The 20,092-nt window shown below is 48.1% G+C and overlaps 1 protein-coding gene across 6 annotated transcripts in view; it reads right to left on the bottom strand.

Moving 5' to 3' along the window:
• ablim2 (actin binding LIM protein family, member 2) overlaps window positions 1-20,092 on the bottom strand; it is a 647,794-nt gene that overhangs the window by 154,868 nt on the left and 472,834 nt on the right. For all 6 annotated transcript variants that reach the window (XM_085961823.1, XM_085961814.1, XM_085961859.1 and 3 more), the window contains one exon: window positions 12,357-12,442. In XM_085961823.1, the coding sequence (XP_085817949.1) occupies window positions 12,357-12,442 (86 nt within the window). The remainder of the gene's footprint in view (window positions 1-12,356; window positions 12,443-20,092) is intronic.

Below are 20,092 nucleotides of genomic sequence, written 5' to 3'. Positions count from 1 at the left end.
GAGTGGAGGCGGCAACTTGCCCAATGTGTGGGACACAGGATGAGACTCTGTCCCATTTACTGGTGTTATGTCCGCAGTTAAATGACTTTAAGTACTATGTTCGACAGTTGTGTGAAGCTTTTTTGCTGGGTGGGGACCGAAGAGCGAGAATGGGAATTCCGTGGGACTCAATTTTGAGATGGGGATTGCAGGAGAGTCTGCCAGAGTCTAGCGGAGCGGCAATTAATTTAATGTTCAGTTTGGCTAGATTCGTGATTGTGCAAAGAAGGAATGCTCTGTTTTTAAGGGGAGGAGAATCAATCTAAAAGAGTATTTTAAATATAAGCTAAAAGATCATTATAAGGCTCTGTGGATGTTTTATTCAGAAAGGAATTTAAGGACAGTATTTTACAACCAATTTTTAAAGTACAATCGATTAATATATGTTGCAGGTGACAAATTAAACTTCAGGTTTTGATGTTAAAAGGTGGTGGCGGAATGGCTGTGCAGAGCGGTGGAATTGATTTGTATCATACAATGTAATGATCACGATGTTGTAAATGTTCTTAATGTTCAATAAAGTATAATATAAAAAAAAAGTGGGTAGCACACTCACCTCTAAGTCAGAAGGTTGTGGGTTCAAGTCCCACTCCAGGGATGTGAGGACATAAAGCAAGGCTGATACTCCAGTTTAGAGCTGAGGGAGTGCTGCACTGTCAGAGGTGTGGTTTTTCGGATATTAATGTTAAACCGAGGCCCCGTCTGCTTTCTCATGTGGACGTAAAAGATCCAATGGCACTATTTTGAAGAAGAGTCAGGGGAGTTATCCCCGATGTCCTGACCAATATTTCTCTCTCAACCAACATCACTAAAACAGATTATCTGGTCATTTTCACATTGCTATTTGTGGGAGCTTGCTGTGCGCAAATTGGCTGCCGTGTTTCCCACATTACAACAGTGACTCCACTTCAAATGTACTTCATTGGCTGTAAAGCGCCTTGAGACGTCTGGTGGTCGTGAAAAGTGCGATATAAATGCAAGTCTTTCTTTTTATCATAATGTGCTGAGCATGGTCGCACACCAACTGAGTGAGTGATAACCTTTGCGATTGTGGTACATCTCAGCATTTAGATGCGGCGCTCGCAAAACCACGTGCGTGCAGTTGATAGCGTCCTGCACTATGGGGAGGCCCGCTATCCTGGCAAAGCCATGTGCACTCTCTGCCTGCTTCTCTCTGGTCAGAGAGAAAATAATGAACTCTCCTCTCCTAACATAAAGAGAGATTTAGGTGTCCTCGTACAGGAAACACAGAAAATTAGCATGCAGGTACAGCAAGCAATTAGGAACACAAATTGCATGTTGGCATTTATTGCAAGGGGGTTGGAACACAAGAGTAAGGAAGTCTAACTACAGATGTACAGGGCTTTGGTGAGACCACACCTGGAGTACTGTGCACAGTTTTGGCTCCTTATCTGAGAAAGGACATATATGCCTTAGAGGCGGTGCAATGAAGGTTTACTCGATTGATCCCTGGGATGAGCGGGTTGTCCTATGAGGAGAGATTGAGTAGATTGGGCCTATACTCTCTGGGGTTTAGAAGAATGAGCAGTGATCTCATTGAAACATATAAGATTCTGAGGGGATTAACAGGGTAGATGCTGAGAGGTTGTTTCCCCTGGCTGGAGAGTCTAGAACTAGGAGGCATAGTCTCAGGATAATGGGTTGGCCTTTAAGACTGAGATGAGGAGGAATTTCTTTACTCAGAGGATTGTGAATATTGGGATTCTCTGCTCCAAAGGGCTATGGATGCTGAGTCATGTTCAAGGCTGAGACAGATAGATTTTTGGATTCTAGGGGAATCAAGGGATATGGGAATCAGGCGGGAAAGTGGAGTTAAGGTCGAAGATCAGCCATGATCTTATTGAATGGCGGAGCAGGTTCGAAAGGCTGTATGGCCTACTCCTTCTCCTAATTCATATTATTCTTATAAAGAGCATCTGTCACCTTTTGTATGCAGCAGTGGACGGCGAACTGGGATATGTTACAGATGTCACCTGCTCCAGCCTGGAAGGATCCCGACGCGAGGAAATTCAGGGCCATGGTCACCGTCACAGCCACTGGCAGCGCTGCCCTTGCTGTGGTGTGAGGCTGCAGGTCTGGTTGCAAGCAGTGGCAAAGTTCTGTGAGCACCTCCTTCGTAAAGTGCAGACACCTCACACACTGCTCCTGGCTCAGGCTGAGGTAAGAGAATTGCTCTCGGAAGACCCTAGGTGGGTAAAGCCTACTGCTGAGAGCCCTTTTCCCCCTCCTCCTCCTCCTCCCTCTGAGCAGCTTGTCCTCTTCTTCACTGCCTTTGCTCCATCTCCCTGTCATGCTGGAGGCCAAGGGAGATGACTGCTACAGCACCCATGACTGGGAGCAAGTGATCTGACCAGAACCCTTAAAGTCAGAAGCAGGGCCTTCTCCACTTGCAGCACCACCCCCTGTCACCTCACCAACTTTAAACAACCCTGGAAAGCTCCAAACAGTTCCACAAACTTACATAGAGCCAGTGGAAATTTATCAGCAACTAACCTTTAAATATCACTGGTGGTGGTGGTGGTGGGGGGGGGGGGTTTCCTTGCTGCTGTTAAACACATGTTTAGCTGTGTGAGATTAACACAAGGCTTTAGTTCCAGCGTTGAGGACAAAAATAGCAGCACTGACATCAAATCAGCGTTGCACACTGATTGATGTCATGATCTGCCCACTCAACATACATCCGGTGCATGCTCCTAACGCCCGCCCTGCTGCCCTCATCAAAATGCCGTCTGGCACAGCCCACACCAGAAGTGTGTGTGCGTGGCGCGGACGTCATTTAGTCATAAAACAGCATTAATAGCGCTTAAAAATCAGACGCTACGGAGCCAAATTCCTAGCCCAAAGTGTCTTTTTGCTGGATGAATCAACGGGCTCTGACGAGCAAACTAAATTTGGATAGTTTAATTGTGCATCAGAAACTGATCCAATGAGAGTAAGCTTGGGAAAGCATATTTACTTTCCAGCTGTTGTTATTAATTGTTCCAGTAAGCCATTTGTTACAGTTAAAATGTGAACCTACCCATGACATATCTTTCCTATACAGTGTATTCAAATTATCTACATCTAATTTTGCTTTGAAGCCCAGTGTGTCCAACAAGATTCAGGGAAGTTTGTTCTCCACTAAAAAATTGCATATGTAGATATAGTATCTGACACCATTCTACTTAAAACTGATTTGAGAACAGTTAACCTGGAATTTTCATGAGGAGTCTCCTGATTGTCCGCCGTAATTTTGGCAGATCGATGGAAACCCAGAAAAATTATGGAAATGGCTATTTATGTCGGTTCTCCAGAGTTTCCACTGAAATCATGGCAGATGATCAGGAGAAACTCTACGGATATTTTACACGTTACTTAAGCTCCTGCTCCAAATGCCTACTTTTATGAAACACTGATCTGACCCTCGTGATCAAATGCAACATCAGAAGCTGGTTTTCAATTAAGCACGGAGTTGTGGGATGTACATTACATGGTGTAGAATTTCTGTGGGGGGGTTCCCCAATCTCCTGCCATATCTGGTGATGGAAGATCAGTAAAAACCCTGGAGAATTAGAGGAAATGATAGTTTCCAACTTCTCTCTGAGGTTTGTGCCAATTGTCTGCCAAAGGTTTCGATGGGAGGTCGATGGTCCCCTGTGGAAATTCCAGGTGATAGTGTTTATATACCGCAAGGGTGTAGGAGTAAGGCATAATATAGCACAGTGCTTATAACTTACTGAGAAGTACTTGGTTTGTACTTATATAATAAAATATTCAATTTGCAAATCAACTAACCAAAACAACACCAACTATGGGATAGAGTTTATGAATTAGCGTTGTTGATACAGAGCTTTGCATTACAGGATTCAACTGTGAAAATCAGCTCTGTGAATGGAAAATCACGTAGGGTATGCTGATCTCTGTGCCTAAGGTCCTGATGTACACTCCCATTGCACAAAGCAGTGTGTCGAGAGAGCTAATTTGTAGAATCTACCCCATGTTACAAAAACACATATTTCTACAAAAGTGATTGGACATTTAAGTTGACTCAACCTAATTGGTCTCAGCATCCTCTGGTCACTGCTGATCATTATCCAGTGACATATGCTTGACTGTGGAAGCAAAGTGGTTCTCCACAAAAGGAAAGACCAAGTCATCATTAAGTTGCTATAGCATGCTTCTCAGCGGCCTAAAGGGAAGAACTGTACTCTGCCTTTTACGGTCATTAAGAGGTACTGAGCTGGGTGGCTTAATGGGTAAATGGATATATGTCAGCACATTCAGAAAAAAAGTCAGAAAGAGGAGAATTTTGTAAAGAACCTTTGCTGTGATGAGACACAACTACACCTGTGAATGATCCAAGATGATGACCACATGCACCTGCATTGTCCATTTATAAATGGGATAAACTTAATCACATCTCATCACATCACAGTTCTTCTAACAATGGTGTGATTGTTCCTTCCCATTTGGCTTGATGAGACATGACACTGTATCTGTGCATGCCCCAAGGGACCAGACATACACACTGCTGCTGTCAGTAATAGAAAACTTCACAAGAAAAGAGGTCGTAATTATAAACAAACAGATGAAAATGCTATCCTTAACAGTAGTGGCTATTTGTGTTTCAGATAAGGAGTGAAGACCATAGCTACAATTTAGTATTCCTTTCACTTTCACAAAGATACACTTTCAAATTGCAGCAATTACCACTATTCTACATACCAATGAAATCTCAGCAAGAATCTAGCTAACTATCCATAAATGAATGTAGCCTCTGAAATTATGCCATGGCATGCTTACATATGAATTCTTAAATTGTTGATCTTAAATTGCTCTCTCCACTTTATTAACAACTAGCTGGAGTGCCCGGCGGTGCCGAGGGTTTTTTGAGGGCATGTTGTTGTTGGAAGAGAGAGAGAGAGAGAGAGAGACTGGGGGGAGAAGAGAGAGACTGGGGGGAGAAGAGAGAGACGGGGGGGAAGAGAGAGAGAGAGACTGCTGGATTTAGTTCGGGATTAGCCTGGAGAGAGAGGGGGGGGGGAAGGAGCGCCTCAGGCCTGGCCCGATCGACCCCTGCGAAGGAAGGAAGGAAGAAGGCGAGCTCTCCCTCCCTGTCCCACCCCCTCACTCTTTCCCTCCCTCACCCTCTCTCTCTCCCTGCCCCTGTCTCTCCCTGCTTTACTCTCTCTCCCTCCCTCCACTCTCCTCTCCCTCCCTGCCCCTCTCCTCACCCCTCTCCTTCCCTCCCCTCTCCCTCCCTCCCTCCCCCTGTCTCTCCCTCCTTTCCGGTACCAGAACGGAGTTAGTCCGACATCAGGAGGCCGGGTGCCCATCGCTCCGAAGCGAGCCCGGGGTTCCTCATCGTTAATGCGGCGGGCCTTTGGACCCGGTTGGCTGGGCGGCAGACAAACGCCTTTTGCTGTGGTGCGGGGGAGAGAGAGACGCCGCCGCTCACCTGCTCGCTTCCCTCTTCCCCCGGGCTTTCAGGCTGTGCGGGGGAGAGAGAGAGAGACTGGGGGGGGAGAGTGAGACACCGCCGGTTGCCGGGGTAACCCTCCTCCCTCCCTCCCCCCCCCATCCTGAGCGGCTACAGGCTGCGAGAGAGGCCCGGGCCAGGTTGCCGGGGAAAACCTTCTCCCCCCCACCCCCGCCCTCCTGAGGGGCTACAGGCTGTGAGAGAGGCCCAGGCCCGGTTGCCGGGGAAACCCTTCCCCACCTCAACTCGCTCCCAAAATCCCCTCCACACACACACAAAGTGGGAAAAATAAATCAAGAGTTAGGAATCAAGATGGCCACTGCCAGGGAAACCCTTCCCCACCTCAACTCGCTCCCAGAATCCCCTCCACACACACACACAAAGTGGGAAAAATAAATCAAGAGTTAGGAATCAAGATGGCCGCCACTCACCTCAGCTCAGAAGGATTAGGCCCGCCCACACACGCAATGAAACGCCCCCCGTGATGCACCGATTGGTCAACCATCAGGTCAATCCCCTGTACGATTGGTCAACCATCACGTCACTCAACGCTAATGAGCGGAATGTTGCCGTTTTTTGAAACTTTTTTGTATACTGTCTGAACAATTTTTGTCTGACCAAAAAGTAAATACGCCTATTAGACTCCCCTAATGATAAGCTTTCTTTTGATATAACATGTGTGTAGGTACGCTCTATAACCTTTGATTGTATAGCCGGAAAGACAGACGGACCATTTTATATATATAGACTAGCGCCTGAGACCCGGTGCCGTTGTGATAGCGGCCATACGGGGCCTAGCGCTTGAGGCACGGCCAGGTTGTCGGGCCGAGACGGACCCGAGCTGAGCTCCCCCGCGGATCGTGCGGCTGACGGCCGGCCGCTGCTGCTCCCCCGACCGTCATGTGTCGGGCCGAGCGGTTGCGAGGCACGGCCCGAGTGAGCCCAACTTACCTGCCGCTCCGGCGGGGCGGGAGCAGGATCGGGAGCCACAATGTGGGGGTTTCTTTTGCTGCTGCTGTCCCTGTGGGGATGGAAAAAATGGCGGCGAAGTTTAGGGAGACTGGAGGATTAGGACCCGCCCGTGACGCACTGATTGGTCAACCATCAGGTGAGTGAACTGTAGGATTGGTCAAGCAGCACGTCACTCAATGGTAATGAGAGGTAGGATTGGTCAACCGCTAATGAGTGGATTTTTGAGGATTTTTGAACGTTTTTGTATACTGTCCAAACAATTTTTGTCTGACGAGGAAGTAAATATGCCTACGAGAGTCCGCTAACGATAAGCGTTCTTTCGAGATAACATATGTGTAGGTACGCTCTATAACTTTTGATTATATAGCCGGACAGACAGAGAGACAGACAGAGAGACAGAGAGACAGACAGAGAGACATACCGGTTTATATATATAGATACCAGCTGGAGTGCCCGGCGGTGCCGAGGGTTTTTTGAGGGCATGTTGTTGTTGGAAGAGAGAGAGAGAGAGATGGAAGAGAGAGAGAGAGAGACTGGGGGGAGTAGAGAGAGATGGGGGGGGAAGAGAGAGAGAGAATGGGGGGGGAGAGAGAGAGTGGGGGGCAGAGAGAGAGAGACTGGGGGTGAGAGAGAGAGAGAGACGGGGGGAGAGAGAGAGAGAGAGAGCGGGAGAGACAGAGAGAGAGAGGGAGAGAAAGACAGAGAGAGAGAGGGAGAGAGAGACAGAGACAGAGGGAAGGAGAGAGAGAGACAGAGAGGGAAAGAGAGAGGGAAGGAGAGAAAGGGGAAAGGGGTGGGGGGAAAGGGGTGGGGGGAAAGGGGTGGGGGGGAGGGAGAAAGGGGTGGGGTGGGAGGGAAGGGGGAGGGGGAAGGGGGGTGGGGGAAAGGGGAGTTGGGGGAAAGGGGTGGGGGGGAAGGGGGGGTGGGGGAAGAGGGTGGGGGGAAGGGGGAGGTGGAAGGGTGGGAGTGGGGGGAAGGGAAAGGGGAAGAGGGGGAGGCGGGGAAGGGAAGGGGGGAAGGGAAGGGGGGAGGGGGTGTGTGGGAGGGGGGGGAAAGGGGTGGGAAGGGGGTGTGGGGGGGAAGGGTGTGTGTGGGAGGGGTGGGAAGGGGGTGTGGGGGGGAAAGGGGGGTGGGAAGGGGCGGGGGAGGAAAGGGGGTGTGGGGGAAGGAGGGGGGAAGGGGGGGAAGGAGGGGAAAGGGAGGGGGGGTGCCAGCAGACCCTCTCCCCTCTGCCAGTGGAGAGTTGCGCTTCCGGCGGCGGTTGGAGAAGGCTAGGCCCCGGGGCCTCGGGCACCCGCACTGACATGGCCCAGCCGAGCCCAGGGCCCCGGGCAGCCCGAGCTCCGCAGCTGCCATTCGGCCGCAGGCCACAAAGCACACGAGCCCAGTGCCGGCGATGGCTCCGCGGAGCTCCGTACCGCCCCGCCAGCCTTTACAAAGATGGCAGCGGTGGCTACGCTCGGCTCAGGCCCGCCCCGCCAGCCTTTACAAAGATGGCAGCGATCACGGGCCGCTTGTTGAGCGGGAAGGGAGGTGCCTAGCTCGGGCGTGGCTGGGGAGGAGAGGCCAAGGCTTCGAGGCCTGCAGGCGGGGTAACCCTGGAAGGTTGCGGCGCCCGGCGGAGGTAGCGAGTCAAGAGAAAAAAAAAGGGTGAAAGGTAGGTAAATTAATGAGGTTAGAGAAAATATTGACAAATTAATTAACTTTTTTAAAAAACAATTTAATTGTGTTTTAAAAGCAACTTTTTTTTTGCTGGAAATCTAGATTTGAAAATAAACACGCAGAAAGTGGGAAAAAGAAATGAATAGTTAGGAATCAAGATGGCGGCCACTCACCTCAGCGCAGAAGGATTAGGCCCGCCCACACACGCAATGAAACGCCCCCCGTGACGCACCAATTGGTCAACCATCAGGTTTATCCCCTGTACGTTTGGTCAACCATCATGTCACTCAATGCTAATGAGCGGAATTTTGCCGTTTTTTGAACCTTTTTTGTATACTGTCTGAACATTTTTTGTCTGACCAAAAAGTAAACACACCTATTAGAGTCCCCTAATGATAAGCTTTCTTTTGATTGTATAGCCGGACAGACAGAGAGACGGAAAGACAGATGGAAAGACAGACGGACCGTTTTATATATAGATAGATAGATATAGATAGATAGATTATGTTAACCCTTACTTTAAATGGGTTAGTGCCTCCACTAAAATAGTGGAGAGAGAAATTTCAGAACAACATATATGCGTTCTTACAAAAGCATGGCATAATCTCAAGACCATTGGATTTGCATGTCTATAACAGAAGAAAGAATTTATATATTTACTAGCTAGAGTGCCCGGCGGTGCCGAGGCTTTTTTGAGGGCATGCTGTTGTTGGAAGAGAGAGAGAGAGAGCACGACTGGGGGGGAAGAGAGAGTGCGACTGGGGGGAAGAGAGGGCGCGACTGGGGGGAAGAGAGAGAGCGACTGGGGGGGAGAGCGCGACTGGGGGGAAGAGAGAGAGCGACTGGGGGGAAGAGAGAGAGCGACTGGGAGGAAGAGAGAGAGCGACGGGGGGAAGGGAAGGGGGGAAGAGGGGGGGAGGGGAGGGGGTGAGGGGAGGGGGGAGAGGGGAGGGGGGGGAGGAGGAAAGATGAGGGAAGGGGAAGGGGGGCAAGGGGGGATGGAAGGGGGGGAGAAGTGGGGGAGGAAGGGGAGGGGGAGGAGGGGGGAGGAAGGGGGAAGGGGGGAGGAGGGGAAGGAGGAGGAGGGGGGAGAAGGGGAGGGGGGAGGAGGGGAGGTGAGGGGGAGAGGAGGGGGGAAGGGGGGTGGGGGGAGGAAGGGGAGGGGGGAGAGGAAGGGGGGGAGAAGGAGGGGGGAGGAAGGGGAGGGGGAGGGGGGAGGAAGGGGAGGGGGAGGAAGGGGAGGAGGGGGAGGGGAGGGGGAGAGTCCCCGAGCCCCGCCCCCCGATGTCCCGCCCCCCCGATGTCCCGTCCCCCGATCTCCCGCCCCCCGTTCTCCCGCCCCCCCGATGTCCCGCCCCCGATCTCCCGTCCCCCGATGTCCCGCCCCCCGATCTCCCGTCCCCCGATCTCCTGTCCCCCGATGTCCCGCCCCCGATCTCCCGATGTCCCGCCCCCCGATGTCCCGCCCCGCGATCTCCCGATGTCGCGCCCCGCGATCTCCCGCCCCCAATCTCCTGATGTCGCGAGCCCCGCCCCCCCGATGTCCCGAGCCCCGCCCCCCCGAGCACCGGCCTCCCGCTCTCCGGAGCCCCGCCCTCCCGCTCCCCGCCCTCCCGAGCTCCGCCTTCCCGAGCCCCGCTCCCCGCCCGAGCCGGCTTCAAGACCAGAGAGACGCCGCCGCGCCACCTACCGCGTGAGGCCCGGCCGGACTCAAGTCGCGCTCCGGGCAGAAGATGACGCGGACGCTGACTCCCGCCCTGCCCGCCTTTACTAAGATGGCGGCGGGTGGCGACGCTCGGCTCAGGCCCGCCCCCTCCAGCCTTCACAAAGATGGCGGCGATCGCTGGCCTTTTGTCGATCGCGACGGGAGGTGCCTAGCTCGGGCGTGGCTGGTCAACAGACGCCCAGGCTTTGAGGCCTGGAAAAACGGTGAAAGGTAGGAAAATTATAGAGGTTAGACAAAAGATTTACAAATTAATTAACTTTTTTAAAAAACAATTTGTCTTTTAAAAGCAACTTTTTTATTGCTGGAAATGTAGATTTGAAAAGAAACACGCAGAAAGCGGGAAAAAGGAAAAGTTTGGAATCAAGATGGCGGCGACTTACCTCGGTTCAGAACGATAAGGCCCGCCCACACACGCACCGATTGGTCGACCGTCAGGTCACCGAAGCATAGGATTGGTCAATCGTCCCGTCACTCGACTGTAGGAGGGCCCGCCCGCACGCGCCAGGAACCCGGCGTACGATTGGTTGACCTCGACGTCACGCTATTGCTAATGAGCGGATAATGAGATGCTAATGAGCGGAATTTTGAACGTTTTTTGGATACCGCGGGCGCAATTTTTGTCCGGCCGAAACGTCAATACGCTTACGACCGTTTTGGAATGGTAAGCTTTCTTTTGATGTAACGCACGCGTAGGTACGCTCTATAACTTTCGAGTGCATAGCCGGACAGACGCACACCGAAGGACAGACAGACAGACAGATAGACAGACAGACAGACACAGATGTATCCGTTTATATATATAGATATGGTGCATTTATATGGTGCCTTTCACCACCTCAGGCCATCTCAAAACCCTTTACAGCCAATTAAGTACTTTTGAAGTGTAGTTACTGTTGTAATAATAATGTAATATAATGTAGGACCACACTTGGAATACTGTGTACAATTCTGGTCGCCATATTATAAAAAAGGATATAGAGGCACTGGAGAGGGTACAGAGAAGATTTACAAGGATGATACCAGAAATGCGAGGGTATACCTATCAGGAAAGGCTGAACAGACTGGGTCTCTTTTCGCTTGAAAAAAGAAGGCTGAGGGGTGACCTAATGTCTTTAAAATTATGAAAGGTTTTGATAGAGTGGATACAGAGAGAATGCTTCCACTTGTGGGAAAGAGCATAACTAGAGGCCATCAATATAAGATAGTGACCAAGAAATCAAATAGGGAATTCAGAGGAAACTTCTTTATCCAAAGAGTGGTGAGAATGTGGAACTCGCTACCACAGGGAGTAGTTGAGGCAAATAGTATAGATGCATTTAAGGGGAGGCTAGATATGAGGGAGAGTGGAATAGAAGGTTATGCTGACAGTGTTAGATGAGGAAAGACGTGAGGAGATTCAAGTGGAGCATAAACACGGGCATGGACTGGTTGGGTTGAATGGCCTGTTTCTGTGCCGTATATCCTATGTAATCCTATGAATGTGGCAGCCGAGGTGCCACAAACAGTAATGAAAAAATGCCCATATTATTTGTTTCAGTGATGTTGACTAAACAATCTCTCTCTCTCTTAGGCAGTCCCTCGGAACCGAGGATGACTTGCTTCTACATTAAAAATGAGTTTGCAGGTGACTGATGAGTCCAATGCGGGACCTACAGTCTCTGTCACAGGTGGGGCAGACGGTGGTTGAAGGGATGGGTGGGTGGGGTGCTTGGGTTGACGTGCGCTCCTTGCGCTGCCTGCGCTTGGCTTCCGCTTGCTCCCGGCGAAGAGACTAGAGGTGTTTGGCGCCTTCCCGGATGCTTCTCCTCCACTTTGTGCGGTCTTGGGCCAGGGATTCCCAGGTGTCGGTGGGGATGTTACGCTTTTTCAAGGAGGCTTTGAGGGTGTCCATGAAGCGCAATGTTTTGGGAGTCTCGTATCGGGCATGCAGACAATGTGAACAATAATTAGCCAGGACACCAAGGATAACTCCCCTGCTCTTCTTCAAATAGTGTCATGGGACCTTTTACGTCCACCTGAAAAGGCAGACGGGCTTTGGTTTAACGTCTCATCCGAAAGATGGCACTTCTGACAGTGCAGCACTCCCTCAGTACGGTACTGCACTGAAATGCCAGTCTAGATCATGTTCTCAAGTCTCTGGAGTAGGGCTTGAGCTCCAACTTTCTGTCTCAGAAGCGAGAGTGCTACCAAATGAGCCAAAGATGACACCGCAATGTGCCTGCAATACTGTAATGATCCTCTAAGGTCATTGATTGATCCATGTTAACTATGTAACACCACAGGCCAATCAAATCTCAACATTGGTCTATGAAAACCACATGACAGCAAGGATCAATAAGATCTCTACAAGAACACATCGGAAACCATTTTTGAGATTAATTGAACTCTCAGGATACGGTCAACGTTGTGCAAAGAATTTATTTTGATAATTAGTATAAGAAAGGAATGAGGATGTGCATATATGGTTTCATTTCTTACCTTTTTGCCACCTTGATCCCAATAAATATGTCCTCCTTCTCCATCATTGTCTTCACTCCAAAATCCTCTGCTTCGCCAATCACCTACTATAACACAATACTCTTAGTGTTAGCACGAAAAATTGAGTAAGACTTCTAAATTCCATTTTCTAAACGGATGACATGAAATATAAGTCCAAAGATTCCTGGGTTTTGGGGTGTCATTTCAGCGCAGTTAGAGCAGAAATTTGGAATGCTGTTTCCCAACAGCAATTAGTCTAAGAGAGATGAGTGGCGGACTAGCAAGGGATCAAGGATTGAACCAAATATTTTCTTTGCTGCGCTGGCCTGTGCCCCCTGATGGATAAGCATATCAAACCAAAACCCTGCTGGCTTCCTGGGCTGAGTGCCCCAGTAATGCCATTACTGGAGCGGGTGCCTGCCACTATTATTCAAATGATCCTGTCCCACAGAATACGGGACAGGGTCATGGCAAGAGCAAATGGGTAGGTACTTCCAATGGCAAAGGCAGCCTCCAGGATTTGTACCCAATGGTGTTTTGCTAGCAGTTATGCCCCAGGGGGCCCTATGAATGGTACTTGTGAAAATCAATTAGGTGGGTTTTCCATAATGGCACATATCCATGTTGTGAATTAATGAATCATTAAATGAGGTCCTAAAATTGTTGACTACCTGCCTGATAACAAATCTCTTTACAAGATTCCCAGGTAATATACTGGAAAATCTAATTGTATAAATTGGTCATGAGTCTTTTGATTTTACCCACTTTATCACTGAAACTGCAATTGTAAAAAAAGTCTAAAAAACTCAATTATTTTTACCATTTAATTTAAAATAAATGAATACAAATTTGTTTAAATATTTTTTCTGCTTATCAGAATCTAGATAAAAGAAGCTAGTCTTCAATAAATAGTAATACAAAAATAGCTGATCTTGCATTGAGTTTCCCACCTTACCTTACATTGTACATCCTATTTGAAGAACAGCAGCATTACAGCATGAAAGGTACAGCACATTTAACTTTCTGTGGTGTTTTTCACAGACAAAAAGTAAGAAAAAATATTGTCCATTTTTTCCTGTAACTGTTTCTGCCTTGTCCATCACTCGAATTCTTTTTGTGCTGAGCTCTGTATCTTTGGGCTTGTCTCAGACCATTTCCCTCTCTTTCTCTCGTTCTGTAAGTCTCTGCTGATTTCTGCCTTCACTCTTCTCTTTGCCTCTCACACAATTCCTGTTGCATCTCTCTCTCCGCTTCTCTGTATGTATGTCTTTCTCTTATTTTTTCAATTCATCTGGTAGGCTATATGTTTCTTTCTCCCTTTCCATATGCTTGTCTCTTTTACTGCACATTTCCTACTTCCTATATTTATCTGCCCTAAATCTCAGATAATTGCAGAAATGATCTAGGAATTGGTGGGGGAGGCATGCTGAGGTGTGTGTTATCTTATTGTATTTTTGTGGGGAACCTGGAGTCCAGGGCGTGGGTTGGGATAAAGAGGGAAATTAAGGCTTGGCTTGGGACAGAATGGGATAAATCTGGAACTGTAGTTCATAGAATCATAGAATGGTTACAGCACGGAAGAAGGCCATTCGGCCCGTCAAGCCCGTGCCAGCTCACTGCAAGAGCACTTCAGCTAGTCCCACTCCCCCGCCCTTTCCCCGTAGCCCGGCAAATGTTTTCCTTCAGGCACTTATCCAACTCCCTTTTGAAAGCCACGAGTGGGTCTGCCTCCACCACCCTTTCAGAAAAAAGTTTATCCTCATGTCGCCTTTGGTTCTTCTGCCAATCACGTTAAATCTGTGTCCTCTGGTTCTCGACCCTTCTGCCAATGGGAACAGTTTCTCTACTCTGTCCAGACCCCTCATGATTTTGAACACTTCTGTCAAATCTCCTCTCAAACTTCTCTGCTCTTAAGAACAACCCCAGCTTCTCCAGTCTATCCACGTAACTGAAGTCCCTCATCCCTGGAATAATTCTTGTAAATCTTTTCTGCACCCTCTCTAAGGCCTTCACATCCTTTCTAAAGTGTGGTGCCCAGAATTGGAAACAATACTCCAGTTGAGGCTGAACCAGTGTTTTATAAAGGTTCATCATAATTTCCCTGCTTTTGTACTCTATGGGGGAAAAATTCAGTTAGTTTGCGTCTCCTGTTAGCACCTTAAGAGGGCGCTAATGGGGCACAAAGCAACTAGCGCCCGTGCACGGCGATGTTTGCGCCACTCACGAAATTAACTAGACATTTTGCAGCGGTGCTAAACACTACCGCTACGATCTCCTGCACCGGCAGATTGTGACGTCAGTCGAGTGTGCAACGCCCCGGACCGGATATTGAGTGGCGCCCCCTGCCTTACCGCCTGCCACTAGCAATGACAGGTTGAGGGGAGTATTTTGCAGTCAGGAAGGACTGGGGGAGCGCTATTTAAAGGCGACCGCTTCCTGCCTTTTTTTGTTGGTGACATTTTTGCACCACACATTCCGAGAGAGAGAGAGAGAGACTTCTGGAGAGATTCTACACTGTGTGAAGGAGTTTTGGGTACTGAGCAGCACTTTGCAGGCTCATTTTGATTTGCCCTTCCTTGCATCGATTTAGAAGAGACTGTGGGGGCTGCACTCTGAGCTCTTTCCCTGGGTCTCTCCATTGTTCTTTCCAGCAGATTTGATGTACAGGTCTCTCCAGGCCAAGATTCAAGGCTGCAATGAGCAGGATGTGGATGGAGAGCAAGATGAGCCCTCCCCTTTAAGAACTGGCCGGCACCATTGTGTCTGTGTTCCATTGCTGACTGACATCACACGAGCTCCGCCAGCGCTCTAAGGTAGCGCCTCACTCCTCAGCCTTTCTGCCTTAAGACAGGTGTGAAGCGCCTGATTTAACGCTCGAATCACCTCCAGGGGGCGATAAAAGCCAAGTTTGCAGTCGGAGGCGATAATTAGCGCCAGGCGCTAATCTTTGCGCCCGGCCGATAATCACGCCCCAAACGGGGCGATACTGAATTTTCCCCCCACTGCCTCTATTCATGAAGGCCGGCATCCCATAAGCTTTTTTAACCGCTTTCTCAACCTGCCCTGCCACCTTCAACAGTTTATGCACACACACCCCTAGGTCTCTCTGTTCGTGCACCCCCTTCAGGATTGTACCATTTAATTTATATGTCCTCTCCTCATTCTTTCTACCAAAATGCATCACTTCACACTTTTCTGCGGTAAATTTAATCTGCCACATATCTGCCCATTCCACCAGCCTGTCTATGTCCTCTTGAAGTCTATCACTATCCTCCTCACTGTTCACTATACTTCCAAGTTTTGTGTCATCTGCAAATTTTGAAATTGTGCCCTGTACACCCACATCCAAGTCATTAATATATACCAAGAAAAGCAGTGGCCCTCGAACCGACCCCTGGAGAACACCACAGTATACCTTCCTCCAGTCCGAAAAATAACCGTTCACCACTACTCTGTTTCCTGTCACTAGGCCAATTTCGTATCCATGCTGCCACTGTCCCTTTTATTCCATGGGCTTCAACTTTGCTGGCAAGCCTATTATGTGGCACCTTGTCGAACGCCTTTTGGAAATCCATGTACACGTCAACCGCATTACCCTCATCAACCCTCTCTGTTACCTCATCAAAAAATCGATCAAGTTGGTTAAACATGATTTGCCTTTAACAAATCCATGTTGGCTTTCCTTAATTAATCCACACTTGTCCAACACAGTTCTGGCTGTGTTATTAATGCAGTTGTACCCATGTTGGGGACCATTCTAATTTGTCAACATAAACCAATTGTGTCCTGCTGCGCCTCTTCTTTTCAGTTTTATAGGCCCGGATAGTCAGTCACTCTAAAAATTTTATACATTTCAATGAGATCACCTCTCATTCTTCTAAACTCCAGAGAGTATAGGCCTATTTACTCAATCTCTTCCCATAGTACAACCCTCTCATTCCAGGGAGCTAATTGATCTGACTAGTCTCAGGCTTACTCTCTGATTTGAACTGACCAAGCTAATTAAATACTCCCAGAACAGTTGTTGGTACTTCATGGATTTGAATAAGTTCAAATTGAGCTGCAAGTCATGCACATAACTGAACAAATCACGTATTTGATTGTGTTTGCATTGTAGGCTCAGAGACCAAACCAACTAGTAGTCCTCATAGCACTGTAACAAGTTAGGCTGGGGTTTATTCAGGTGCAGTTGATTTTTAACTCCTTATGCATTGTGACAATTAAAGGAACCACTATGAAGCTAAAAGTAGATAAATTTTTTGTCATACATATATTAAGAGGTCATGTTATTTAGCATGGAATAGTTTAGGATACTTCAGAAACCTCATAATCACTTTCAGAACCACGAGTTTAGTTCTTTCAGTTAATAAGTCTTTTATGTACTCAGCCACAACATTAATTTATAACAGCTAAGAAATAAAAACAAAAAAAAAATACATGTTCATAGCAATTGGATCAACACCAGTGATAACTCCCCTGCTTTTCTTCGAATAGTGCCATGGGATCTTTTATGTCCACCTGAGAGAGCAGACGGGGCCTCAGTTTAACGTCTCATCTAAATGACGGCACCTCTGACAGTGCAGGACTCCCTCAGTACTGCACTGGAGTGTCAGCCTAGATTTTTGTGCTCAAGATGAATTTCTATCCCACTGTGTTTTATGTACATTTCCAGTACTTTATATTTTTATTTCAGATCTCCTGCTTTTGCAGTCTTCTTTTCATCTACGCATCTGTTAATCATTTACTCAGAATTTTCATCCAAGACCTAAATAAAAATAAGACTTGCATTTATATAGCACCTTTCATGACCACCAGACATCCCAAAGTACTTTACAGCCAATGAAGTACTTTTTGGAGTGTAATCACTGTTGTAATGTAGGAAACACAGCCAGCCAATCTGCACACAGCAAGCTCCCACAAACAGCAATGTGATAATGGTCAGATAATCTGTTTTAGTGATGTTGATTGAGGGGTAAATATTGGCCAGGACACCAGGGAGAACACCCATGCTCTTCTTCGAATAGTGCCATGGGATCTCTTACATCCACCTGGGAGCCTCAGTTTAACGTCTCATCCAAACTACGGCACCTCCAACAATGCAGCACTCCCTCAGTACTGTACTGGAGTACCAGCCTAGATTTTTGTGCTCAAGTCTCTGTAGTGGGACTTAAACCCACAACTTTCTGACTCAGAGGCAAGGGTGCTGCCAACTGAGCCACAGCTGACATTATGACAGCATCTTTCAATGAAGTTTAACCCTTACTAAAATTTCAAGAGAATGATATGCTCCTTTAACCATTAGGAATTGTTTTTCATTGTTTGGCTGCGCACTGTCATTTTTAATGGCCGGGGTGCTGCTAGGTCAGCTAACCTGTTGCAGGAACCCTCACCAATTCTGGATCAGTAGCAGCAATACAGGAAGAGCTTACAATAAACAAATTGCATCCAGAATTCTTCCCCAACATCAAAAGTCGAGGCTCATATGGATTGTAGCTGTGTTTTGTTTTTGTTTAGTGTATTGTATATCTATAAAAAGAATCATTCTGGTTGTTTACACATTTGATAATACAGCAGGAAAGTTGGCAGACACTAATAAATAGTCATTATTCACAGCTGCTGTTCAGAAAATGCCCTCTTTTTATTTATGTGTTTATACATATATCAGAAACTATTTATTAAATTTTTGTCATGTAAACACTGAAATGCAAACAGCCTTGATATGGATTCAATTTAATCTTCATAAAAATGTGGTTTGTGTAAGAATTCTAGTGCCATCAACTGGCCATAAAGGGCAAGCAATAATGTAACTCATCCATGCAAATCTTTATAGCTGCACAAGACATTAGGGGTTAGAATTTCTTGGGGGTTCTCCCAATGTTTGACATAACTTTGGTGGAAGATCAATGGAAACCTTGAACAAATGGTGGAATGTCCGGTTCTTCCATTTCTCCGGGATTTCAGCCGAAATTATGATGAATAGAAATTCTAACCCTAGGTCAACATAATGGCTATTCTTCCATTGGATGGTTTGATGGAAAAAAAATAGGAGACATGTGATGGAGATGTTAAAGGAGCACATCGATGAGACATCTGCACCTGATCGCCTGCTGTGTAACTGCAGTGGAAATTTTGCAGAAACAGCGTAAACAACCAAGCTAGGCAGGTGAAGCTCATTTTTGCCTCTGCCTCCCAAATTACCATCAGTTCCTGCTCCCTCCCATCAAACATGGGGCTGAAATTGTGAAATGGCCATTTTGAGCTGCCATTAAAGGGAACCTCAGCTGCAGTCATTTGTGGCTTTTGACGCTTAAAGGCTTCTCCCTTTAGTATTCTTGTTCTGTAGGTGCTGCAAAAACTTTCCTGCAGCTTAAAACTGATGCTTCCTTTCACTCCTGAACCTTCCCTTTAAGGCGCTGCCGCTGCTGCCTTGGTTTCTTGCCCTTCAGATTGCTGAAATTACTGTACAAATTATGTTTTGTGCTTATAACTCTGCAAATCAATGCAAACAAGACCCAGGTATGAAAATGGTCCCATTCTGACTCCTTCAGGCCAGCACAGTTCATGCCACACCTCTGTGTGTCCAATCTGTGCTCAGATAAAAAGCCTTCTCATATTGCTCAACTTATCAAATATTTTATTCTTTCCAAAATTCCCCCTCTACTAGAATAAGGTAATCGATCCGAGAGGGGAGAGATTGGGCCCGATTTTGTGGATTGTGTGGGAAATGGTCGGATTCCCCGAATGTGGGGTTCTGACCCCCAAAAAAATGGGTCAGCCAGCTGCACTCAATTTTCCCTCAAGTGGCCAATTAATTTCCAGTGTGTGGACAGCCTTGCTAATTGTCCATTTCTAGTCAGAAAGCCCCACAGTATGATGTCATCATTCGTGGTGCTTTCAAGGTCCACAGCAAGCATTGCTTCCTCTGTTGGCTTCCAAACGAACCATACAGGATGGCAGAGGAGCCTGCAGCAGCTGTGGCCAGTGCCAGACCCCGAGCTGCCTCCAAATTCGACGAAACTTCACTGCAGGCATTATTGGGTGGGGTTAGGGCCCACAGGGAGGTCCTCTTCCCTAGGTCAGGCAGGAAGAGGCCTCCCACTGAGACCAAGGCTGCATGGATGCAGGTGTCAGCAGATGTCAACTCGAATGTGCATGTAACCTTGGCATCACATCTCTAACTCCTTCCTCTACTCCCCCACAGGACCATCCAGAGCCCCCGTCCCCACTGTGGAGGGGGAAGAGGCTGTGCAGCCAGACTCCTCAGAGGAAGCTCCAACCTCTGAGGGCGCAGCGTCAGCAGAAGTAAGCGCACCCAGCACCAGCACAGACACTCACACCTCGGGGGGACCTTCAGGACACAGAGTAGTGTTGTCACCTGGTGTTTCACAGCTCATAAGTGAGCCTCAGCAGATTCTGGAGACAGGGACAGCAGTGGAGAGTCCTCATCGGAGGGCGCAGGACTCTGCCAGCTCAGCTCAGCTGCGCTGCATGTCAACCCTCTGCCTCTGGGTCCATCCACAAGAGAAGAGGTGATGGATCTCCATGCACAGATGCAGGAGTCTCTGGCAGGTTTTGTCTCCAGGGTCGCTGCGAGTGCGGAGTGAATGGAGGAGTCCATAGCGACCATGAGCAGAGCCTTTGTGGAGTCATTGGCGCATGAACGCATCACCATGGAAATGTTGGCAACCTCCATGGAGGAGATAACTCGCCAGGGTACGGAAAACATGGTGAGTGCT

The sequence above is a fragment of the Somniosus microcephalus genome, chromosome 2 (genome assembly GCF_052327205.1).
Source record: "Somniosus microcephalus isolate GS21.2 chromosome 2, FLI_Smic_1.0, whole genome shotgun sequence".
NCBI classification, from domain to species: Eukaryota; Metazoa; Chordata; class Chondrichthyes; order Squaliformes; family Somniosidae; genus Somniosus; species Somniosus microcephalus.
The sequence above is the reverse complement of the archived record's forward strand: the minus strand, read 5'-3'. Positions and strand labels throughout refer to the sequence as shown.